General features: G+C 39.2%; 1 protein-coding gene across 1 annotated transcript in view; it reads left to right on the top strand.

Moving 5' to 3' along the window:
- Window positions 1–8,083: 8,083 nt before the first annotated feature.
- Window positions 8,084–21,014, top strand: part of stg1 (stargazin-like protein) — a 285,463-nt gene continuing 272,532 nt past the window's right edge. Inside the window, exon 1 of the mRNA XM_083126200.1 lies at window positions 8,084–8,300. Coding sequence (XP_082982326.1) covers window positions 8,084–8,300 — 217 coding nt within the window. The remainder of the gene's footprint in view (window positions 8,301–21,014) is intronic.

Below are 21,014 nucleotides of genomic sequence, written 5' to 3' on the forward strand. Positions count from 1 at the left end.
TCGTACCCGGCAGTGAATTAGGAATATTGTGCGTTTCCTACGTCACTGCTGATCTTGCAATGCAATGTTATTTGTTACGACTGACCGAGTTCCGATGGATGGATTTTAAATTGTAGTTTTTATGATGTCTCCCTTGTTTTCTCCACAATATATATATACTACAGGGTGTCCATAAATATTTTCCGAAATTATAAGAACACTTGGCATTACTGTCGATGATCCTATGCTCATGGAACGGGCGTCTCCAGAAAGAGTAACTTGAATATATCCGTGCTTATCTCACAAACGTTCAAATACAGCCTCCTGCCAGCGATTACACATGCTTCATTGCTGTTTCCTTCATCGTTTGGAGATGAGTGGTTGTTATAGTACAGAAAACTTTCTAAAAGACAATTCCTTCACTATTTGGAGATAAGTGTTGGTTATTATAATCCATAGAAAATTCTAAAGAACAGTTGCTTTTCCATTTGAAGATAGTAAGCCCAGAAACGTTTCTAAAGGATAATTTGTTCACCACTTGGATATTATTTTTTGTTAATATAGTCCAGAGAAATTTCTAAACAAAAGTTGCCTCACTATTTGCAGATAAGTGGTAGTTTATAGGTAAAGTTCCCCGTGCATATAACTCCGTGCCATGAAGACACATTTAGGAGATGTGGGGGTAGGATCCCACACATTCTCGATCTCGGCCATTTTTGAGGTGGTGATCAGTACCACGCTCCGGCCGCCTTTAACCCCCAGCATTGCCCCAGGTACCCATTGATTTGAGACTTAGTGAGCCCAAGAGCCTCTTCATGCGAGGACAAGGCCTGAAAAATTCCGACCTTTGATCCCCCAAATTCCTAATGGACAGTTGTTTCACCAAATGGAGATAAATGTTGTTAAAATAATCCAGAGAAATTCCTAATGGACAGTTGTTTCAACATTTGGAGATAAATTGTTCTTAAAATAATAAAGGGAAATTCCTAATGGACAGATGTTTCATCCTTTGGAGATAAATGGTTGTTAAAATAATCCAGAGAAATTCCTAATGGACAGTTGTTTTCACCATTTGGAGATAATCTGTTAGCATTAGAATTCCGAGAAATTTGTACAGGACACTTCCTTAATCATTTAGGAGATAAATGGTGATGAATCTGATCAGTACATGCATTTAAGGAGATTACAAATCCATGTCGACCTTCGTTGAAGTTTCACTACTGTAGACAAAGCAATCGGCATAGAGAAATTACGATCCTAGCAGACAGACATATCATTCTGCATTTGCTTATGATCTCTAGCAGACACCATTGCCAGCGGAACATCGTTAACACCAACCCATTTAGCGCAGATATTGAGCATTCTTTATTAAAGCGCTATCCGTAATGCAATGCCTCTCTTTAGCTGCAATCACGTGTCGGAGGCCGAATGCAATCACGAGTGTCATTATTACGTAAATTTTCTCCTATGAGCAGGTCGTTACTTCGAAATGTGCACAGCAGAGCCTGCGTTAATCATTCTATCACTGATCTCGACGCTGTGAATTAGTTTCGATGTGAAAAGGGAAAAAATGTCGAGTTATCATAGCAGTGACAAACGATATGATGTGCTTCAGATGTAGTCTGTGGCGTCTCCGTATCTACAGTACAGACTGTAGGCTGACATTTCTGCAAAAACCGGGTGTCCCAGAAGTCTTTCCCTGATTACAAACTTTATTCATATCCGCTATATGCAAGGTAGAGATGTGAAAGTGGTGCCAAAATGTTGGAAAACTAACCAAGTTTATTTGTTGCAGGTTTCAGTAATGTGGCTGTAATGTAGCAGTGTCAGTGCCAAGGAATCCGGAATTAATGCTCTTGACATCGGGTGGCATCTTTCCATACAATGTTTCTTGGGCTTGACAGGATTTGAGAATGAAGATAAATTCCATTTTTTTTAAATACCAACTTATTGATGGCAGATATTCTAGACGAAAGAATTCTGTACATTTGAAAGTTCCTCTGCACTGTTATTGGTGACCGGGTCTCGTGATACCAGAGGACATGCTGAGCTTTTTCCTGATTTGTGAACATTTCCGATGTCCTGGGCACTGACACTGCTACACTACAGCCACGTTACTCAAACCTGCAACAAAAAAACTTGGTTAGTTTTCCAACATTTTGGCACCACTTTCACATCTCTACCTTGCATATAGCGGATATGAATAAAGTTTGTAATCAGGGAAAGACTTCTGGGGCACCCAGTATTTCATTACCCGAAATTTCACATTTATCCTAGTGTTAAAAACATTGAGATTGTTCCACTGTCGTTGATATATCAAGGATCAATTGAGAATATTTAAGTCGAGATAATAAAGCATTTGCTAGATCATGAAATTCAGTAAATGTTGTCGCTCTTTTCGAGCAGTGTTTGGAAGTAACTAGTTACTTCTAACGTAGTTGCAAGTAACAGTTACTTTCTCTGAGGAATTCTAACTACATTCTCCAATGAATGTAACGTTATCAACAGTTAACGTTATGACACTTAAATTGTTAACTTGGAATTTTGTAAAATGGAGCAAGATCTATATTTGGCAACTCTGTTCCAACTATGTGCCTTCTCTGGATACTAAGGTTAAATATGTTTAGTGGGACTGAATCCTGTTCAGCTTGGTACGGAATTGTTTGTAAGCATTGACTATAATATATATTTTTCTAATAAGGAGAAAATATTAATTTGTAAGTAGATAGACTTTCTCGTCTAATAAGAGAAATTGGTAACGGCGAAAAATTTCTTCTTGCCCTACGAATCATCCCAGTGTAGAATTCAAGCAAATATGGCCCCCTTCTTCTTCTCGGGAATAGAAATAGTAACTTAATGGAGCAAGAAGAAATATAGGATTCCAGAAAGCGCGTGGAGTAGTTAGTTAGCGCACCAGATTTATAGTAATATCAGAGGTCTGTCTTAATTTTGTGTTTTATTAGTAATTATTCATTAATTTGAGCAGTTTCATTGGCTTCTTTAATCATTTTTATAGGTTTCTTAACCGAATTTTGCTCCTCCGCTGTCGTTTCGTGTTATTTGTATTTGCTTATTGAATGAATTGATAATTATTATGTGTAAACAATAGCACTTGTTTTTTCTTTAGGTTGAGTAATTTAAATCATTCGGTTGTGCAAAATCATTCCACTATTGCCACAAGTTAACCAGATAGGTTACACTACTTCTTAGTGTTAGTAATGTTGTAAATGTAAAACAGAAAACAATTTTGAATAGGACCTGGCAACACTCGAGAGTGCCAATGAAGAACGGAGAAGAGACGTTTGTGTGAAATGTTTCGTGTCGCGGACTTTGTTCATAAATAGTTATTTCTTCATGTGTAATCTACTGTGTAAGTTAGGTGTTACTTCTACATGTGTTCAGTGCATCAAAACATTAATCTTCTGTAACACAGACTGTTATTTCTTGTGACATTAGTGTTTTCCCTGTCCATGTCTGTGCTAGTACACTTTCGCCATTCACCTTCTACTCGCTGTTCCGAGGTGAGATAATCCGATACGATTTGGTTATATATTACATTCGTTTGTACCTATATCCGGTCATAAAGTACCCCTAGGGGTACCAGGGGTGTCTTGGAGTTGAACGGCATTGGGAGTGTCACTATTCATCTTAACGAACCCGAAAACTATGGCAATATTGTACCTTCTGTGTAGGTAACCAAATTCGCCGTGCTGTGTAGCGGGAAGCATAACATGCAGGATATGAGACACGAAAATGCCACGCAACAGAATACTATTTCATGTCCCCTTTCTACCCCCACCCCTAGGGGTGCCAGACGTGTCTTACCCCCACAGTATTTCTTTCCAGATTGTAAGGCATATGTGTACGAAGTTTGGTTGAAATTGCTCCAGGCGTTCGGGAGTTATGCCGGAACAAACATACATATATACATACATCAATTTTTATATATATAGATACAAGGTTACTATTCGGAATCCTAGTGGTCATAATCAGATGCAAAAAAAATGTCGTGGAGGTGTGCAATTACACGAGTGACAGCATACAAACTCCTTTCAAATTGGCTGCAGGGGAGGGGGACGGGTTCTCTAATTCCTAATTGCAGTGTTTGCTGCTCGTGACGTATGGACTAAACAAACATTTCACATTTACAATGGCATCAAGCTTCGTTGAAACAAATTTGCAAGTTTATGTTGCCTTGCTAATGGTGTGTCAACATCGTTTGCACACGTCCTGCTTGCTACGTGCTTCTAGTTTTCCCCTTTGTCACCGCTGAGACAACAGGAAATGTGTAACAAAAAAAAGCCCGAATGACGTATATCCGGTTTTCAAATTATCCGGTATCTTTATATCTGGATACGACTTTGTGGAAAACTGGGACATACGGATGATTGAAAATTCAGAAATTAACGAGTGGGTAGTGGGTATTGACAAGTGTGATGATATAATCATTATTGAAGAAAATTTGTTGTGTACTATTGTACATTGGAAACTCCATATTGGCATTTTTCTTATTAGATTTCTTAGGGCTCCAGATTTAGTGTGTTTTTGCAGCTTGTCGTGGAAACTGTTCCTCGATTTTCATTTAAACAAGGGTTCGAAAAGGGACCACTTGCGCGGCGAGTGTCATTCTGATGAATTTTAAAAATTTCCCTATTTTTCAGGATATATCCAGTCACCTTGTTCCATATTGAATATAACCATTTTTTACAGTTTGAGGGATTGAAATTTGCACAAGAAAATTACATTGTTTATAAGTATAGGCTGATGAAAGGCAGAAAAGGTATGCAAAGTGGACCTAAATTTAATGTTTGCCTAAAAATTACCCCGCAATATAACAATATATGCATGAAAAGAGTCAAACTCTTCACCAGCCTCAGACATATTCATGGTTATTTAGTTCAAAAATATTGATTAAGTTAACTAAATACACAGGAAGACTCAGTTGTTAGCATATGCAGATGATGTAGACTTACTGGGGGATGATGTGAATACAATTAAGAATAATGCTAAAATATTTTTCAAAACTGCTAAAGAGATAGGTTTGGAAGTTAACAAAGAGAAAACTAAATATATGCTTACAGGCCGAAACCAAGTGTTAGGTAATAATCAAAATCTAATTATTGATAACAACTCGTTTGAACCAGTTTCGAAATTCAAATACTTAGGAGTAATATTAACAAATGAAAATTATATTAAAGAGGAAATAAAAAGTAGGCTTAATTCAGGAAATGCATGTTACTTCTCTCTTCATAAACTTTTGTCTTCTCGTTTAATATCTAAGAATCTAAAAGTTAAAATATACAAAACCGTAATTTTGCCTGTAGTATTATATGGGTGTGAAACTTGGTCCCTTACATTGAAAGAGGAACATAAATTGAGAGTATTTGAAAATAAGATGCTTAGGAAAATATTTGGACCTAAAAGGGATGAGGAGACAGGTGAGTGGAGAAGGTTACATAATTTAGAACTACATAATTTGTATTCATGTCCAGACATTATTAGAATAATTAAATCTAGAAGACTTAGGTGGGCAGGCCATGTGGCACGAATGGGAGAGGAAAGAGGAGTTTTCAGGATTCTTGTTGGGAAACCTGATGGTAAGAGACCAGTAGGAAGGCCAAGACGAAGATGGAGGGACAACGTCGAGATGGACCTAAGGGAAATCGGTAGGGATTTAAAAGAGTATATAGATCTTGCTCAAGATAGGGACAGATGGAAGGCCTGTGTTGCTGCAGTCATGAACCTTCGGGTTTAAGAAGGCTAGAGAGTTAGTTAGTTAGTTAGTTAGTTTAAATACACAGGAAGAAGCTATGCTTAGAACTAAAACTAAATATGTTGACCTAGAGGTTTAATGCTGTTGTGACACCCATCTGTCACTATTATGGTCAAGATCTAATCTTTACAATCCTTGCCAATTTCTTTCAGGTCCAGTTGGACATCGTTCCATCCTTGTTTTGGCCTAAATTTTCTGAACAAAGAACATTCATTATTAATGCGATAATCTTGCCCATAATTATTTTTTGTACAAATTGGAAATTAATTTTTACATTTTTATTCCGGTATTCCTAAACCCTCGCAACCACACTCTAAATAAAGTCACATATAGAGAACTGCTTAAAGATATTAAAACAATTAGCACAGCGTCACAACAACGCGTATCTTTTTTTGCTGATAGTCCTAATTTCCGTATCGGCCTGGATCCTTCTTCAGCGATGATAGAATAAGTACAACGCTTGGTAAAAAGGTTTGAACATAGTTAAACATGACTTAAAACAGGTTAAAAGTTCTTAAAACTGGATTCCATCAGGAATGACCAGCTGTTTCCTGCAGGAGCCACGGAATAACAATTTCCAATCACGATTTAACTTTTTTTGTCACGTTTTGTACTTATTCTTATTCCCGAGAAAGGATTCAGCGCGATGCGGAAGTTATAATTGTCTATAAAACAAAAGTACACCTTTGTGAATTATCATAAGTTGACGAGAGATGGCGCGAGATGTAACCTTTTACATTTTTAAAGATATGGCTTCTTCTTCTCAAACTTGTAGAGAAATTGAGCAGCATTGAATGAGATTCAATTCTATAACTTAGTTGTAGCAATACTACTATTGACTTTGAAGTCAAATACTAATTTTACTGATGTGATTTTTTTGGTTCAAGGTATAAAAATAACCGGCATAAAGTCACAACAACGCGTACTTTGTTTTGTTGATAGTCCTCAAGAATAAGTACAAGGCTTGGTAAAAAGGTTTAAACATGTTTAAACATGACTTAGAATATGTTAAAAGTTATAAAAGCTTGATTCCGTGTCTGCAAGTGCCACATTTGCAATCACGATTTTTTTTAACATATCTTGTACTTATTATCCTATCCCCGAATAAGGATCCAGGCCGATCCGTAAGTTAGGACTATCTACATAACAAAGGTACATGTTGATGTTACTTTTTATGATGTTGACAATACATGGCGCGAAATACCGCCTGTCTTTCTTCCCTCGCAGAGAAATTAAGTAGCATTTAATTAGATTCAATTCAACTGCTTCGTAATAGCAATATTACTTTATTCCCATTCTTGAAGAAGGATCTAGGCCTATCCGGAAATTAGGTCTACGAAACATAGGTACGCGTTAATGAGACTATTTATGATGTTGAAGACAGATGGCGCACAGTGCCACCTTATCTATATTCAAAGATATGTCCATCTCTTCTTAAATTTTCAGAGAAATTAAGTAATATTTAATTAGATTCAATTTAACAGCATAATAATAGTAAATCTAACCTTGACCAGGAAAGCAAATACTAATAGTATTAATTGATATTTTGAATTTCATCAGCACAAAGTCATATCATCGTGTACCTTTACTTTGATGATAGTCTTAATTGCCGTATCGGCCTGGATCCTTCCTCAGGGATGCGAGCATAAGTACAAGGTTTGGTGAAAATGGTTATAATTTTTAAAAACTAGATTCAATGGTCTGGAATGGGCAGCCGTTTCCTTAAGCTCATATGGAATGGCATTTTTTTCAATCATGTTTTAAACCTCTTTTTCAATGTCTTGTACTTATTCCCGAAGCACAATCGAGCCCGATCCGAAAATTAGGACTATCTACACAACAAAGCTACGCGTTCTATGCCTTAGTTGTTTCTATAATATTGACGGAGTGAAATATCACAGCTTTTATGGTTAAAGATATATATTTTATTATTTAAAATTTGCCGAGAAATTAAATTGTATTTAATTAGATTTAATTCTACAGCTTAGTACTAGCATACTAGCTTTGACTGTCTAGGAAAATACTAATAGCATTAATTTGATTTCTTTTTTGTCTCGTAGGGATCTCTGTCGGACGAAGTCCTATGGCGACCAACAGTGAATTCTCGAACAATGGATCCTTCGTTTCTTCCGCTCCTTGCCACATTCTTGCTCATCGTCCCTAGTGTACTCTACCTCCCTGTCGGTTACCGCCTCTCCCGAGGTGGTAACCTTACCCTCGTGCGAAGTGCTCGTGGATCTGGTAACAGCGGTTGTGAACTTCTGAAGCGACGTCTGCCATGCATGGTTCTATCGTATGCGCGCTGGTCGGTGTAGCAGCGACACTCAAACCATGCCGACTAGTTTGGACACTAGCGTCAATATCCTATGGGTCGTCACCCCGTTAGCTGCTACGTTCTCCGTCGTTGTGGCGTGCATCGGCATGACGACTAACAACTGGCTGCACAGCGAAGAGAAGATGCAGGCACCCAACTATAACGGCACCACCGAGAAGATCTACCTGCCTAAGGTTACCGTCAGCGGACTGTGGACACTTTGCTACACCAACCGTGAGTACCATTATTACAATGCGCCAAAATATACAGTACTGAAATGAAAAGATGAACAAAAGTATAAGACATGTTACAATATAGTGACTGGTCTATATGCAACCCAAATAACAATCGTGCCTTTTGGATTGCATAACTGTCAGGAAACCTAAAGTTAGGTTAGGTTAGGGCATGTGGAGTGGACGATTGTCATTTGGGTTGCATATAGACCAGTCAACTTTTTCAAACACGGTCCACCTTCACGACCGCTTCCGTATGAGCTGAAAAAATGCTCAACTATGAATACATTTTCCTCCGTCGAGAGACCCATTTCCAACAACAGCTGCACAACACAACTTTCTTTTCACTACACGTGCAGCTGGAGCTATGCCCCGTCGACAAACGCAACCACGTGTTCGAGATGCTCGAGTTTCAGTACTGTATATTTTGGCGCATACCGTACTATGTAGAATTTGCAATACTAATATGTAGTACTCGCACTCGGGTCTCTTTTCTCTTCTAACTGAGCCAACCCTGGCTTTGCTGATTTTTCTCTGTCGCTGTTTTACCTGTGTGAAATTGTCTCGGGGATCTGTAGCGTTTGAAACACTGATGACGTCGACAGTGCATAGTCTCTCCCAAAGTAGAGTTGTAAATTACCTTACGATTACTATACTGATCACGGTCCCAACACAGCTCCATCGATGAATGATAACCTCAGTTGCGAAGTAAAAGATGTAGTGGTAACATCGCTCTCCCGTTATAATGTTGCCAAGCGTACGTCTGTTTTTGTTACTTGTTTTCTTAGCTTCTTTGTACAGTGTTTGGGTGTTTTGTGTACTAATTTTCCATGCTTTGTGTACTTTGTACACATTTTATCAAGTAAGACCTGGTCAACACTCTCTCTCCCTTTTTACAGTACGTTTGGCAACATGCTGTGTATCCGAAGCTCATTTGTTTTGTCTCGCCAGCAACTTTCGGGTGCCTTATGACACGAAAATGCCAGATGTCAGTCGAAGAGAATTCAACTGATGGCTGATTCGTTGTTTCCCAGCCGCCAACTGGAAATGCGAGCAGTATGCCGGAGACGTTTTCAACAGTGACAATCGCTCGGAATCATTACATTAATAGTCTCAATTTTGAAACGTGCATCACAAGTTTATTCGCGATTAGCCGCTTCTAGGCCAGAGGTACATCATTAGGTCAGCCTTCCATGGTTGAACAAATAACCGCAGATAAGGGTGTTATACTGGCTCTGGTGACGTCACGCTTAGCCAGTCCATTTAATCCACTGAGTTTAAGTTTAGCAGCGTCAACTCTTGTTGTCGAGAAGTGAAAGTAAAAGTGCAAGTGGCGCCTCTCAGTGGGCAATAGTCGAACTTCTTGCTGAGAGTAATTCCTAGCAGGAGGTTACTGAAGCTTATTTTCTCATGGTGTCTATTAATCTAGAAAACCTGGAAAAGCTAGGGAATTTACTTTTTCTGAAGAGGTCATGGAAATGTCATGGAAGTTTTCTGTGTTTCTGGAAAAAAATCAACATTTCTTCGTTTAGAGAACTAAAAACAGGTTTTTGAACGAAGAGAAATTACAAACAAGACATTTTAAGTCTGTTGTGGATAAACTATAGTTTAGTTTAGTATACTGAGTATTGTCGGTAGTTGCAGTAGAAATTGCATAGTAAATACTACAGAGAAAGGGCCATGTTTTGAACTAAACGTGTTCCTCCCACATTTCAATTCATCATTGCTAAAAGGTTATGAAACATTATGGAATGCGAGTGGTACTAGACGAAAGAGAAACTCAAAGAATTTTATTGCATGACCTCGAAGTTCACCGTTCTCTCACTACGCAGCACCACAATCGCATAAAGCACAATGGCAACTCCACAGCAGCACGCACAATCTGTATTCTGGTATGCAGAGACCAAATCAATCATTACATTGCAAGGAAATTACCGGAGGTTAAGCACCTGATGGGAAAACCATTAAGGCATTGTGTGCAAAGTTTTTGGCGACTGAAAGCGTCAATAAACAATCCAAAGGTTCTCAGACTGGATATTATTCGTGCTACAAACGGTGCACACGTAGAGGTATGTTAGAGTTCATTATAGAGGTGTATTAGTGTATTCGTGTTTAGTGCTTCATGCAATAAAATTCCTTAAGTTTCACTTTCGTCTAGTACCACTCGTCCAGTACCGGAGTTTTGAACGGAACACCCTGTATTTTTAGGTAGAAAATCTGCTGTAGTAAGTGGTTATTGGCATTTATCATTGAATTATTGAAATCTTTGGATTGTGTAGCATATCGGAAATGAAAAGAAGTCGTTTATTTAGAAACCTTCATTAGTCTCATTCTTGGTTAAAACCTCCAATATGTTCTGTTTATTGCCCATCGGTAATATTGTGATAAAATTGTACACCTGTACTTCAGTCTAAAGAACGAAAATCTCTTCACTCTTCGAGATTTCTGAGAAATTTTGTTATAAGCCCCGCGAATGCCCAAAGTCCGGTCGCCTACAGGGCCGGGCAAAGGCCAGGATCATTATCTTATTACTGGATTGACGATTCATACATCTATCTCCCTGTTTAGATATGACACATTGCCACGCAGCATACAAGAGCTTGCAATTGTAGAACTTAAAAAGAAAACTGGAGGCCACTTAGCTATGTTCGGAAACCAATAATAACCACCGATGCAAATCAGTGACCCATTAATGTGTGATCAATGCACGGTGATTCCTCTCAACGTCTGCTCCAGGCTCCTCCCTCACACCCAAGCGCTTTACTGTAAGTGAAGTCCCTTGTTGAATAACAAACGCAAGCTATCAACCTGACAAGGGTAGACAATCGGGTTTTGTGCTGTCCGACAAACACACAGAGTCATGAAACGTTGAGGGGAACATTGATTGTGGTAAATGGCAACTCTGTCTGCAATTTAGGTCTCTATCAGGCGGCCGATTTGATGTCACTTTGTGCGAGCTGTATCGTGACATCAGATTTGTTACAGGTAGCCACAGCGACCGGTGGCTGTTACGTCAGTACTTGAAAGGGACCTGCTTGAGCGGTCATTTTGCGGTGGCGCCACTGACCGCATGCTCCTTTACACGGCGGGTTAAACATAATAAGGTAACTTGGAGAACGCCAATTCCGTCATCTCTGCTTTGATTGGTCTAGTAGCAGCAAATAAATCTTGCATACAGTAGCGGTGATTAAGGGGGGCGTGGGGGGCTGTTGCCGCTCCACTTTTTCACACTTTTGTCCCTGCACAATGCTAAACCATATCTAGCAAGAAGAGTAAAGTGACCTTACCCCTCCCCCCCGTTTTGGCACCTTGCCCCCCTAGTTTTGGTACCCAATCGCCGCCACTGATTGAAATACCGTTTCGAAATTCTTTGTGGTGCACTGACACCATAGGCGTGCGCACCCTCCAGGGGTGCCCGTTCCCCCAAGGTCAATGGTGTGTCCCCCCCAGATAATGCCATAATCCCCATAAGTATTTAATATCAACAGTGTGTCTACAATTATTCTAATATTGGAAGTTGCTTTCTTACCTTTACTTAATACTTTACTTAATCTGTTCCTCTTTTAAATTCTTCCTTTTTCTCTAACGGATTAGCCGCCCCCCGTGGCGGAGTGGTTAGCACAGAGCGCTAGGACGCCAGGGGGGTCCCGGGTTCGAATCCCGAACTGGACATGGATGTTTGTGAGTGCCCATTCATCAATTTCATCATATCATCACTCATCGCCATCTTCGCAAATTAGCCAAACGTGGCACCAGAAGCGAAGTAAAATAAAGTAAATAATTCAATCAATCAAGTCTAAAGGATTAAATATGGTGCACATAGTAGCAAACGATACTTGGAACCAGCTAAAGTAAATGAATCCCTCAGGAAATATACTCTGCCCCCCCCACACCGCCGCTTCGTCGCACATACTGCTGCATGCTGTCAAAGTGTAAACTTTATTTTACATATATTTTATAAATATATATATACTTGTTGTTTTTTTTATTTTTCGAGGTACAAATTCTCACAAAAATTTTAATGGCACTGTCCGCGCCCTGTGGTCACCCCTGATACCCTCTGATAGTCTTTAGAATGTTCAGTCTAAGGAAGAAACACTGCATTCCATGTCACTGTTTCACAAACTTGGATGCGTACAGAACGTCAAAAATCCCATTTATGTGTAGTACATTGTTTAATTTTAGGCGCTTTTATATAGATGGCATACCTCTGGCGCGGAAATGGACCTCATGTTTACTGCAAGTGGAGAAAAGTCTAATTTCACGCTCTACTTGAACCAAAACTTTCACAAGCTGGCGAATTGAATTCTATGAAAATGGGCTAATTAGTAAATGAAATGAGATTTTTAATATTTTGAAAGCTAACAAATAATACCGATAAGAGAGCATTTTGCAGATCCACGCAACTTAATTACGTTTCTGAAGATAAAATGCAACAAGAAGTAATATACAAAGTGTTCATAAAGGAGCTTTACAACTTTGATGCCATACAGCAAAACTTGTAATTAAAGAAACAATGTCAATTACAAGTTGTGCTGTATGATATGAAAGTTATAAAGTACCTTTTGAGACAAGATGTACATTCACAAATAAGATTTACAGTGCACCATAAGTTAGGTTCCTCAGTTATGTGCAGATTAGAACTTGTACAAACAAGTGCATTCTAAAGGAATGCTCAGGATTCAACATTTCTATTGCGGAGTTGCCTGTAGATATACAAAGTGTCCAAGTTCGTTATTCACTTCCAGCAATCCAGTAGCTTACTCGTGTGGCAACTAGATGGCGCATTTTTCAATATGGCGCCTGACGAAAGTGACGCGTTTCGTCAAGCCTCCAGTTTTCAACATATTCGGTCCAATATCATTGTGCAACACGGAATTTGAGAAAGAGTTACACTCCGACATCACATTACAGGTAGGACGTTTAATTTCAGACAATCGGTAGGTATCCCTTACTATCAGAAGCTAATAATAGTCCAGATAAGAGGAACGTTACAACATTTGTAATTGTTTAAAGGATTTTAAAACTGTCAGTATGTAGCCTGCGAAAACGCAATCAGAAAATAACGATAGATGCCACGTGTAATTTTGTAATTCCATCTTGGAGTTTAGTCTTAGGGACAGGGCTAATATTATTTGCTTTCTTTCATTTTATGCATATTTAATATGCGAAAATGTAACTTTAATTCGTATCTTCGTTGTTCCTTTATAAAAACTGTACTTTATGCATAAATAAGTTGTTACAAGGATACAAATTAAGAAGTATATTTCATATATTTGTACGAAAACTATCACTCATTAGTTTAACCTCCTTCAGATACTTGAGATGCGTATTACGGAAACTGCCCTTCTCGAAGCGGTTAAACAGCTTAACGAACAAATTTATTATGCGCTTAATTGAAGTTTGTTTGGAGTCTTTTTTTAAATATTTTACGACATGAAAGGGTGTTTCAAACTAACTGGTATACACGAAACACGATTTTGTAATTGAAGAAACCGGTGAAAGAACCAGACAGCTCCAAATTATAAAAGTTTTCAGGAGACACGAAAAACTGATAAAAGAATGAAATGTCGAAGAAGTAGCTAGAAGTAGCACGTGCAATAGCTAGAAGCAACAGTAACATACATATTGAAGTGTGCGGTCTCGATAGCAACTGCTGCACGCCGCCGAGTGGCCGAACACTGAACTATAGCCGCTGCAAGAACTTCACTGCTCCAGGAGCTGTCTGCGATGATGCGCCGGCAGAAACACGCCAGACAATCCTTTTCCATTCCTACTACGCAACAAATCTGTGGAGCTGTCTGATTCTTGCACCAGCAAATAGAGCATTTTTTCATGCTAGATTACAGCAAAGAAACAAGTTTGACCAAAAAGTGGAGCTGTCTGATTCTTGCACCGGGGTCTTCAATTTTCTTACTTTACGTTGATTCTCTCTCTCACCTTTGTTTATGAAAGCTTCCTTACAAAATACATATAAAATATCCCCCCTCTCAAGTCAACACTTTTAAAATATCCGAACATGTCAGATGTAGGTGATATAAATCAGGGCACTTACATATTGAATGAGCCTGGTACCTAAGGTAGCTAATTCCATCTAATTATCCATGAAGCGTGAACAACAGTGAGAAGCTGACGTTGCCTTCCTTCACCTCCCTGGCGGAAAATATTAATTAATTAACCTGGAGCTGCGAAAGGAGCTGCTTAATTCCGGCTAAGTCCGGAGGGAATTTTGGGGATGATTTACGTTTGATGAATATGGTGGATCCGTCCGTTAAAGACAACGTAGAGGATCTTCAAAAGGCGGCACAGATCCTTACTTCCAGCTACAGATTTACTATGTAAAATTAGTAAATATTGTGATTATTGAAAACCTAATTATTTTTAACGATCCACTGTCGCCCATCAGGAAAAAATGTTTCCTAGGCAGTATAAATGAATAAAACCTATCTTGTTGGCTTATTGAAGTCGTTGTTTTAACTTTTTAACGGTGGCAGCGCCACTGAACGACTTTCTTACGTTGTAATGCACAGTGAGAAATGAAGCTGTGATGAATGTTTCGTAATTGAACCCAACGTCAACATACCACGGCCCAGGGTTCGAACGCAGGCTTGGGAATGGGTGTTCATTGTGACTGTCCCTTCATCAATTTTATCTTATCATCACTCATCGCGATTATCCAAAAGTTGTAGGAAAGCGAAGTAAAATAAACCAAATGAATCAGTCAACTCATAACAACACAGGAAACAGACTTATGACGCATCCTAATTGTTATGCATCCCGTAGAAGCATGGAGTTGAGTGTGTTGCATAGACGACAGGATACACTTGCATCTGGACCCATCCAGTTGCACGTAGACAAGACTTGGAGAAAGAGCCCTATGGTCAATGGCGCACGCCTGACAGGCTGTCGCAGACATCGATATCACTTTCCAAACATCGGCTGATAACATCTGTCTGCGAATATGAGCTTAAAATATAAAAGAAAGGCAATGCATTTACATAAGAATATATGGAAGGTTAGTTGTCAAAAGTGACACATTAAGGGTTTGGGGACGACTGCGCGATGGATTGCCCACACTGATTGGAATGACTACATACCAAAATATTATGCAATTAAACAATTAATTTATGTGGGAGTTAGATATTTGGTCGAAATACTGAGGAACGTGTGATGAGAAAGTGAACACCTAATGGCTAACGTGCAGAATTTTCTTGAAGTTTTACTTACAATAATTCCTTTGAAAGTTTCTGTATATTAAAAAACGGTTTGGACCGCTCTTATTTCATATAGATTTTACTGTTCGTCCCTGAAATGTGATCAGTAATTTGAGACCACTCTGTATATATAAAATGGCCTTGACTGCCAAGTGACTTTTCCCCTGAGATTATAGAGAATGTGTGTTTCGCACAAGAGGAAATGATATGTGTGTGTGTGTGCATGAGGAGAGGAGAGATCTTCGAACTCAAATTAAAGTCAATCCGATCTGGTAGTAGTCTGTGGCGCGACTCTGTCTCTGCGTTGCGAAGATAAAGGCAACAAACTGTGAATTCAGGCAGCTGTCACTCTAATAAATGATGAACACGTCGCCAAAGGGGGGAAGAGGGAGTTCAAGCCGTCGGCGGTTAGCTGTGTCACGCGAGAAGTAAACATTGCGGAAAATTAGCACTTGCTTAACGAAAGACCAATAAGGGAAATGTAGTGTATTTTTCCCCTTCATGCAAGATAATGAACAGTGACCCTTTTTTGAAAAGTGTTAAACGGGTTTTTAAGGGGTGCATGTCTCTAAATTACGTAATTCCTTGAGTTTTTGTTTTAAGTCCACTTCATGCACAGATAGGCTAATCGGGAGTGGACGTACAGTTTAAAATGAGATCCGAACCACTATGTGCCACAACCATGTATCAAACCCGGGACCCCTTGATTGCAAAGCGACGACGTTACCACTGGGCCATCGCCCCCCTTCTCCCAATTATATAATTCCTAAATGTAACACAATATACTGGCTCATTGTTTTAATATTGCAGATTAAACGTGAAATAGGCATTGCAAGGAAAAGTATACTTTCACAGACCCAATTAAGAAACAATTGTCCATCAATGAAACTTGGAAAATGCGTTTACATTTAGAATTGAGCAGCTTCAATTTAATAAAGCGAGAAACTCTAAATTAGTTTATTACAAATGTAGAAGAAAGACAACTGCAAGAAATGTGCATTGTATATTCGATTTCCTTTGTTAAATTCTTTTAGAGTTTTTTATATATGCACAGCTTACCGTGTCAGGTTACGTGGATACATTAACGTTTTACCACAATTGCATTATCAGAAAACAAAACATATAATTGGCGCAACCTCTCTACTTCTAATAATCTTGATTGAAATGTTCTCTCTTGTTTCCTGCCTCTGTTTATTCTGCTCCGTTGCTAGGTTCCATTGTCTCGTTGTCTAGGAGACCACAAATTTGTTTATTTCAGACGTATACTTTCTTGGTGACAGCGTAACTCCAAACTGCCATCTTCATTTTAACGTTTCTTACATTACGTTTCACTGGACAAATTATGACGTTTGTCTTCAAACATTATAATGACCGTAAAGCATCTGATTCTGTGCTAACCACTCCCGTGGCACATCGCGCTACAATGCCAGAGGTTCCGGGTTCAAATCCCGGCCTGGGCATGGATATTTGATTTCATCAAATTCATAATGTAATCACTCATTCATATCTTCGCAAATTAGCCAGAAATTACACAAGAAGCGAAGTAAAATAAAGCAAATCAATCAATCAATCAAACATCTGATTCTAAGTGTCTGTGAAGTGAGAAATCGCATATTGAGCATTTAATAAACGAATGTGATATTTGTTTTAACTTCTTTTACTTTTTCCACGATTAAAAACTACCATAAATGGTAATCATCGGCGTGCGCACAGCCTCTGATTAAGGAGTGGGGGGGGGGGGGCAAAGCCTTGATGAATGATCAGTCGAGGAAAAACCACAGTCCATCTTTACAAATTTATTGTTGCCTACAGAACCTAGGATTGGTCCAGACCGTGTAACTTGTTATGGTGTATACACATAATGTGGAAATAAAACTCGTATTCACTCCATGTAAATTAAAACCGAATATAAAAAACATTCACGCCCATTCACAAACTAAAGCTTTTATTATATATACGCTTGCGAATTTAATGCACTTAGATTTACAAATATTGCATAGCATATGAAAGACTGCAGTGGTACGAAAATATCAAATAATATTAGTTTTAACTCAGTTGCTACAAGAGTTTTAAACATCTGCACTTCGTCACTAAAACAGTTAATTCCACAATAAATAATGTCTCTCTCCAAGTTGCTTGGAAATGCGTCATCTTTTTAAAGAGCATAATAATGTTTATTAACGACGATAAAATCACTCTACACTGAATCTCTTAAGTGAATATACAGAGTGTTCATAAAGTCCCGGTACCATTACAAACGTAATGTGCATTGTAATGGTACCGGGACTTTATGAACACTTTGTACACTCCTCACAAAAAGCTTAGAATATTGTTACATTAGGCAATAGGTGCTAGGCACTGTGGCATATGTCGGCGAAAACACAAGGGCGTTCAACAGACAGATACCATGTGTTGTTGCATTCCAAGGCTGCGCTTATCAACTAACTAATACCTAACATAACAATATTCCATATTATTTGTGAGGTGTACATTAGGGCAACTGCTCCCGTTGTTCATCCGTCCTCACGCCAATGACAGTAAGTCTTATGTTAATGGTATTGATTGTAATTTGAACTACGTGAGAAAAATAATTTCAGGTTTGGTGTATGTACGTAACTATAGATTAATATACGTTTGCACGGTCCCATAATGCCATCGCCCTGTAATCAAGGGGCTCCGAGTTCGATATCCGTTGAAGTCATATGGCGCAATGGTACGGGTTCCACTTTAAACTGTAGGTCTAGTTCCGATTAGCCTTTCTGTGCATAAAGTATACTTAAACATTGTTTGATTTCTATATTTTGGACACTTCAGCACCTAGGCTATAGGTTGCCCGTCAAACAACTTACTTATTTCTTTGCCATCTACATAAATAAGACATATTTAGTTACAGAGGCATTGAAACAACATAAATAATATAAATATGAATATAAATGAAATTAAATACCGGATATAAATATAACATAACTATACACAGGGTACTGACGTGCTTATATAAGATGTGTATAAACTATCCATTAATCCACAACCAATACAGGGACTACAAAGTACATACGTAGATAAGATTTGTCCAGAATACAGGGTGTTCATAAAGTCCCGGTACCATTACAAAAGAACAGTACCTTCTTCCTCAGTTAGAGGAATTCCTGCCAACCATAATTTTTCAACAAGATGGTGCACCCCCTCATTGGTCTAAGGATGTTTGAGGTCTTCTGGATAGGCATTTCCCTGGCAGGTGTATAGGCCGTGATGGACCTATTCCCTGGCCACCGCGCTTTCCTGACATCACACCCTTGAATTTCTTCTTTTGGGGGTATGTGTTTACCGCACTCCTGTTCCAGATGTTGCTACTCTTCGAAGGAGAATAACGGAGAGTATCCTAACTGTTACTGGTGATATGCTGGGGCGTGTATGGGCAGAAGTGGATTACCGCCTTGATGTTCTGAGAGCAACTAGACTGGCGCACATTGAGGTGTATGGCATATAAACGTGGAGAGTTGTAGCTCGTTTTGCAGTCAGCAGCATTGTTCTATTGCATGTAGTTTCCGAGCTATGTTTTTTTGTAATGGTACCAAGACTTTATGAACACCCTGTATAATCATCAAAAGTGTTTCTTTTATAGCATTTTTATAATCCAAAATTATAAAATTATAATCAATATTTGGATTTGTTGATGTTATTCAAATGTACATACTACTGCCTTACCAGATGGTCATCTCTTACACGCCTGGACTTCAAACAAACGACCGGTCCAAGATTTCTTGAAACGTAAATGCTCAGTTCACAAGGAAGAAAGTGCTAAGGCCTAGAAAGCCAACGGGAAATGTTGAAATTGCGCTCTGAAGCAAAGAACGTTCACCATCATTAAGACTGCTCGTAAGCGCCGTTGGCTACGAAACGGTTAGTGCTTCCCCTGAAAATCTGCCATCGCAAATGACGTGCACAATGCAATCGAGACCGTTCGGGGGAAGCATAACATCCCTCTCATAGAGGGGTAAATGACACGCGTACAATTGGGGGTGTACAGTTAAGAAATTGACACCCTCCGTGAGGATGAAGCGGAGAAAATCAATTTACCAGTTCATTACGCGGGGTAACAGCCCCGTCTCACCCCGCCCCCCCCCCCACCCTCGGTTTTCTTCCGCGCTCGTAGGATTTGAGGCGGAACGATATTCGGATTCACAGGAATCCCCTCGCCCTCTCCCTGAGCTTTCAAAATTTCTCCAAATCGGGAATCGGGTCGACAATGCTATTAGGCAGTTTTGAAAGGGGTTGCCCCGGCAACTGAGATAATGTCTCCCACTGTCTCAGACGGCGCTGAGGGAAGATGCTCAGGGACGGGTGTGCATCGGTGGAGGGGGGTGAGACGCAGTCATGTATTCAGAAGACGTTTCTGTTTGACACTGACTGCATCCTGTTCTCTGATATCGCCATCCTGCGTTTAATTTTCTATGATATTATGTAGCAGGTGCTGTTATCTAGCAGCATTTGCTTTGATTATAGTCCTCCATTCTCTTGAGAGAACTAGATTTCCTAGTTACATTGCTAAAATTTCTATTTATGATCCCTATTGGCGAGGAACCATTGTCGATATTTCGTGCCCAAAAACCGTTTAGATTTTTTTTCATATCTGCATATTGTAACACTGTCGCTAAGATTTTCTTGTCAGGTTACGTGGATAAATTAACATTCTACCGAAAAAACATCATCAGAACACAACATGTAATTGACTTAGCCTCTCTAGTTCTCACGTTTCAAAAGCTCTCCAGTCTCCTCTATGTCCAGCCAAGTTCAGTCCGATAGTCGATCTCGCTAACGTAGATTCTGGGTTCGAATCCCAACCTGAGCATCTAATGATTCCTCGTCAACGTCACGATTAGCCAGAGAGAGAGGAAAGCGACATTATTAATCCTTATCATAGGGATCAACTCAAGGCGAATAGAAAATCCACACAAAATAAACACAAATACAAGTGAAATGTCACGAAGCTCAGTGTTGCCAAGCAGTATCATAATCCACCAAAATATCACTTTTCATACTTCCCCCCTTAAAATCACTATTTTCAAGCACATAAAGTGCTGCACGTGACTCTAAATGACAGTCAAGCTTCGAATTATGACTATACGACTATTTCGTACCTTATTTTCTACTTCTAAATTATCATTCTGCAAAAAAATATATCAGCCTTGAGTCACTAATTAGTTTCTAGAATTTCCCGTATTCAATGCACTGGAAATTATATGTACATGATAATATTTTAATGTATCGAACTGAAACCGCCGTATTTAAAGCTGCAAGTAGTGGCGCTATTATCGCGGAGGATTGGAGTTGCGCGACTTTTAAAACACATTGTACTTCTAAATGGCTGTGAGCAGAACCTGATTAAGAGTGTTTTCCAAACGAACTCTTTTTCTCTCCGTTGCATTATAAATCTTCAAGGCGTACACAGAGGGAAAAAATGGAACAGTCATAAATATGTTCAAATGTCCGACAAACAAGTG

Source organism: Lepisma saccharinum, chromosome 7 (assembly GCF_977018435.1).
Source record: "Lepisma saccharinum chromosome 7, izLepSacc3.1, whole genome shotgun sequence".
Taxonomy (NCBI): Eukaryota; Metazoa; Arthropoda; class Insecta; order Zygentoma; family Lepismatidae; genus Lepisma; species Lepisma saccharinum.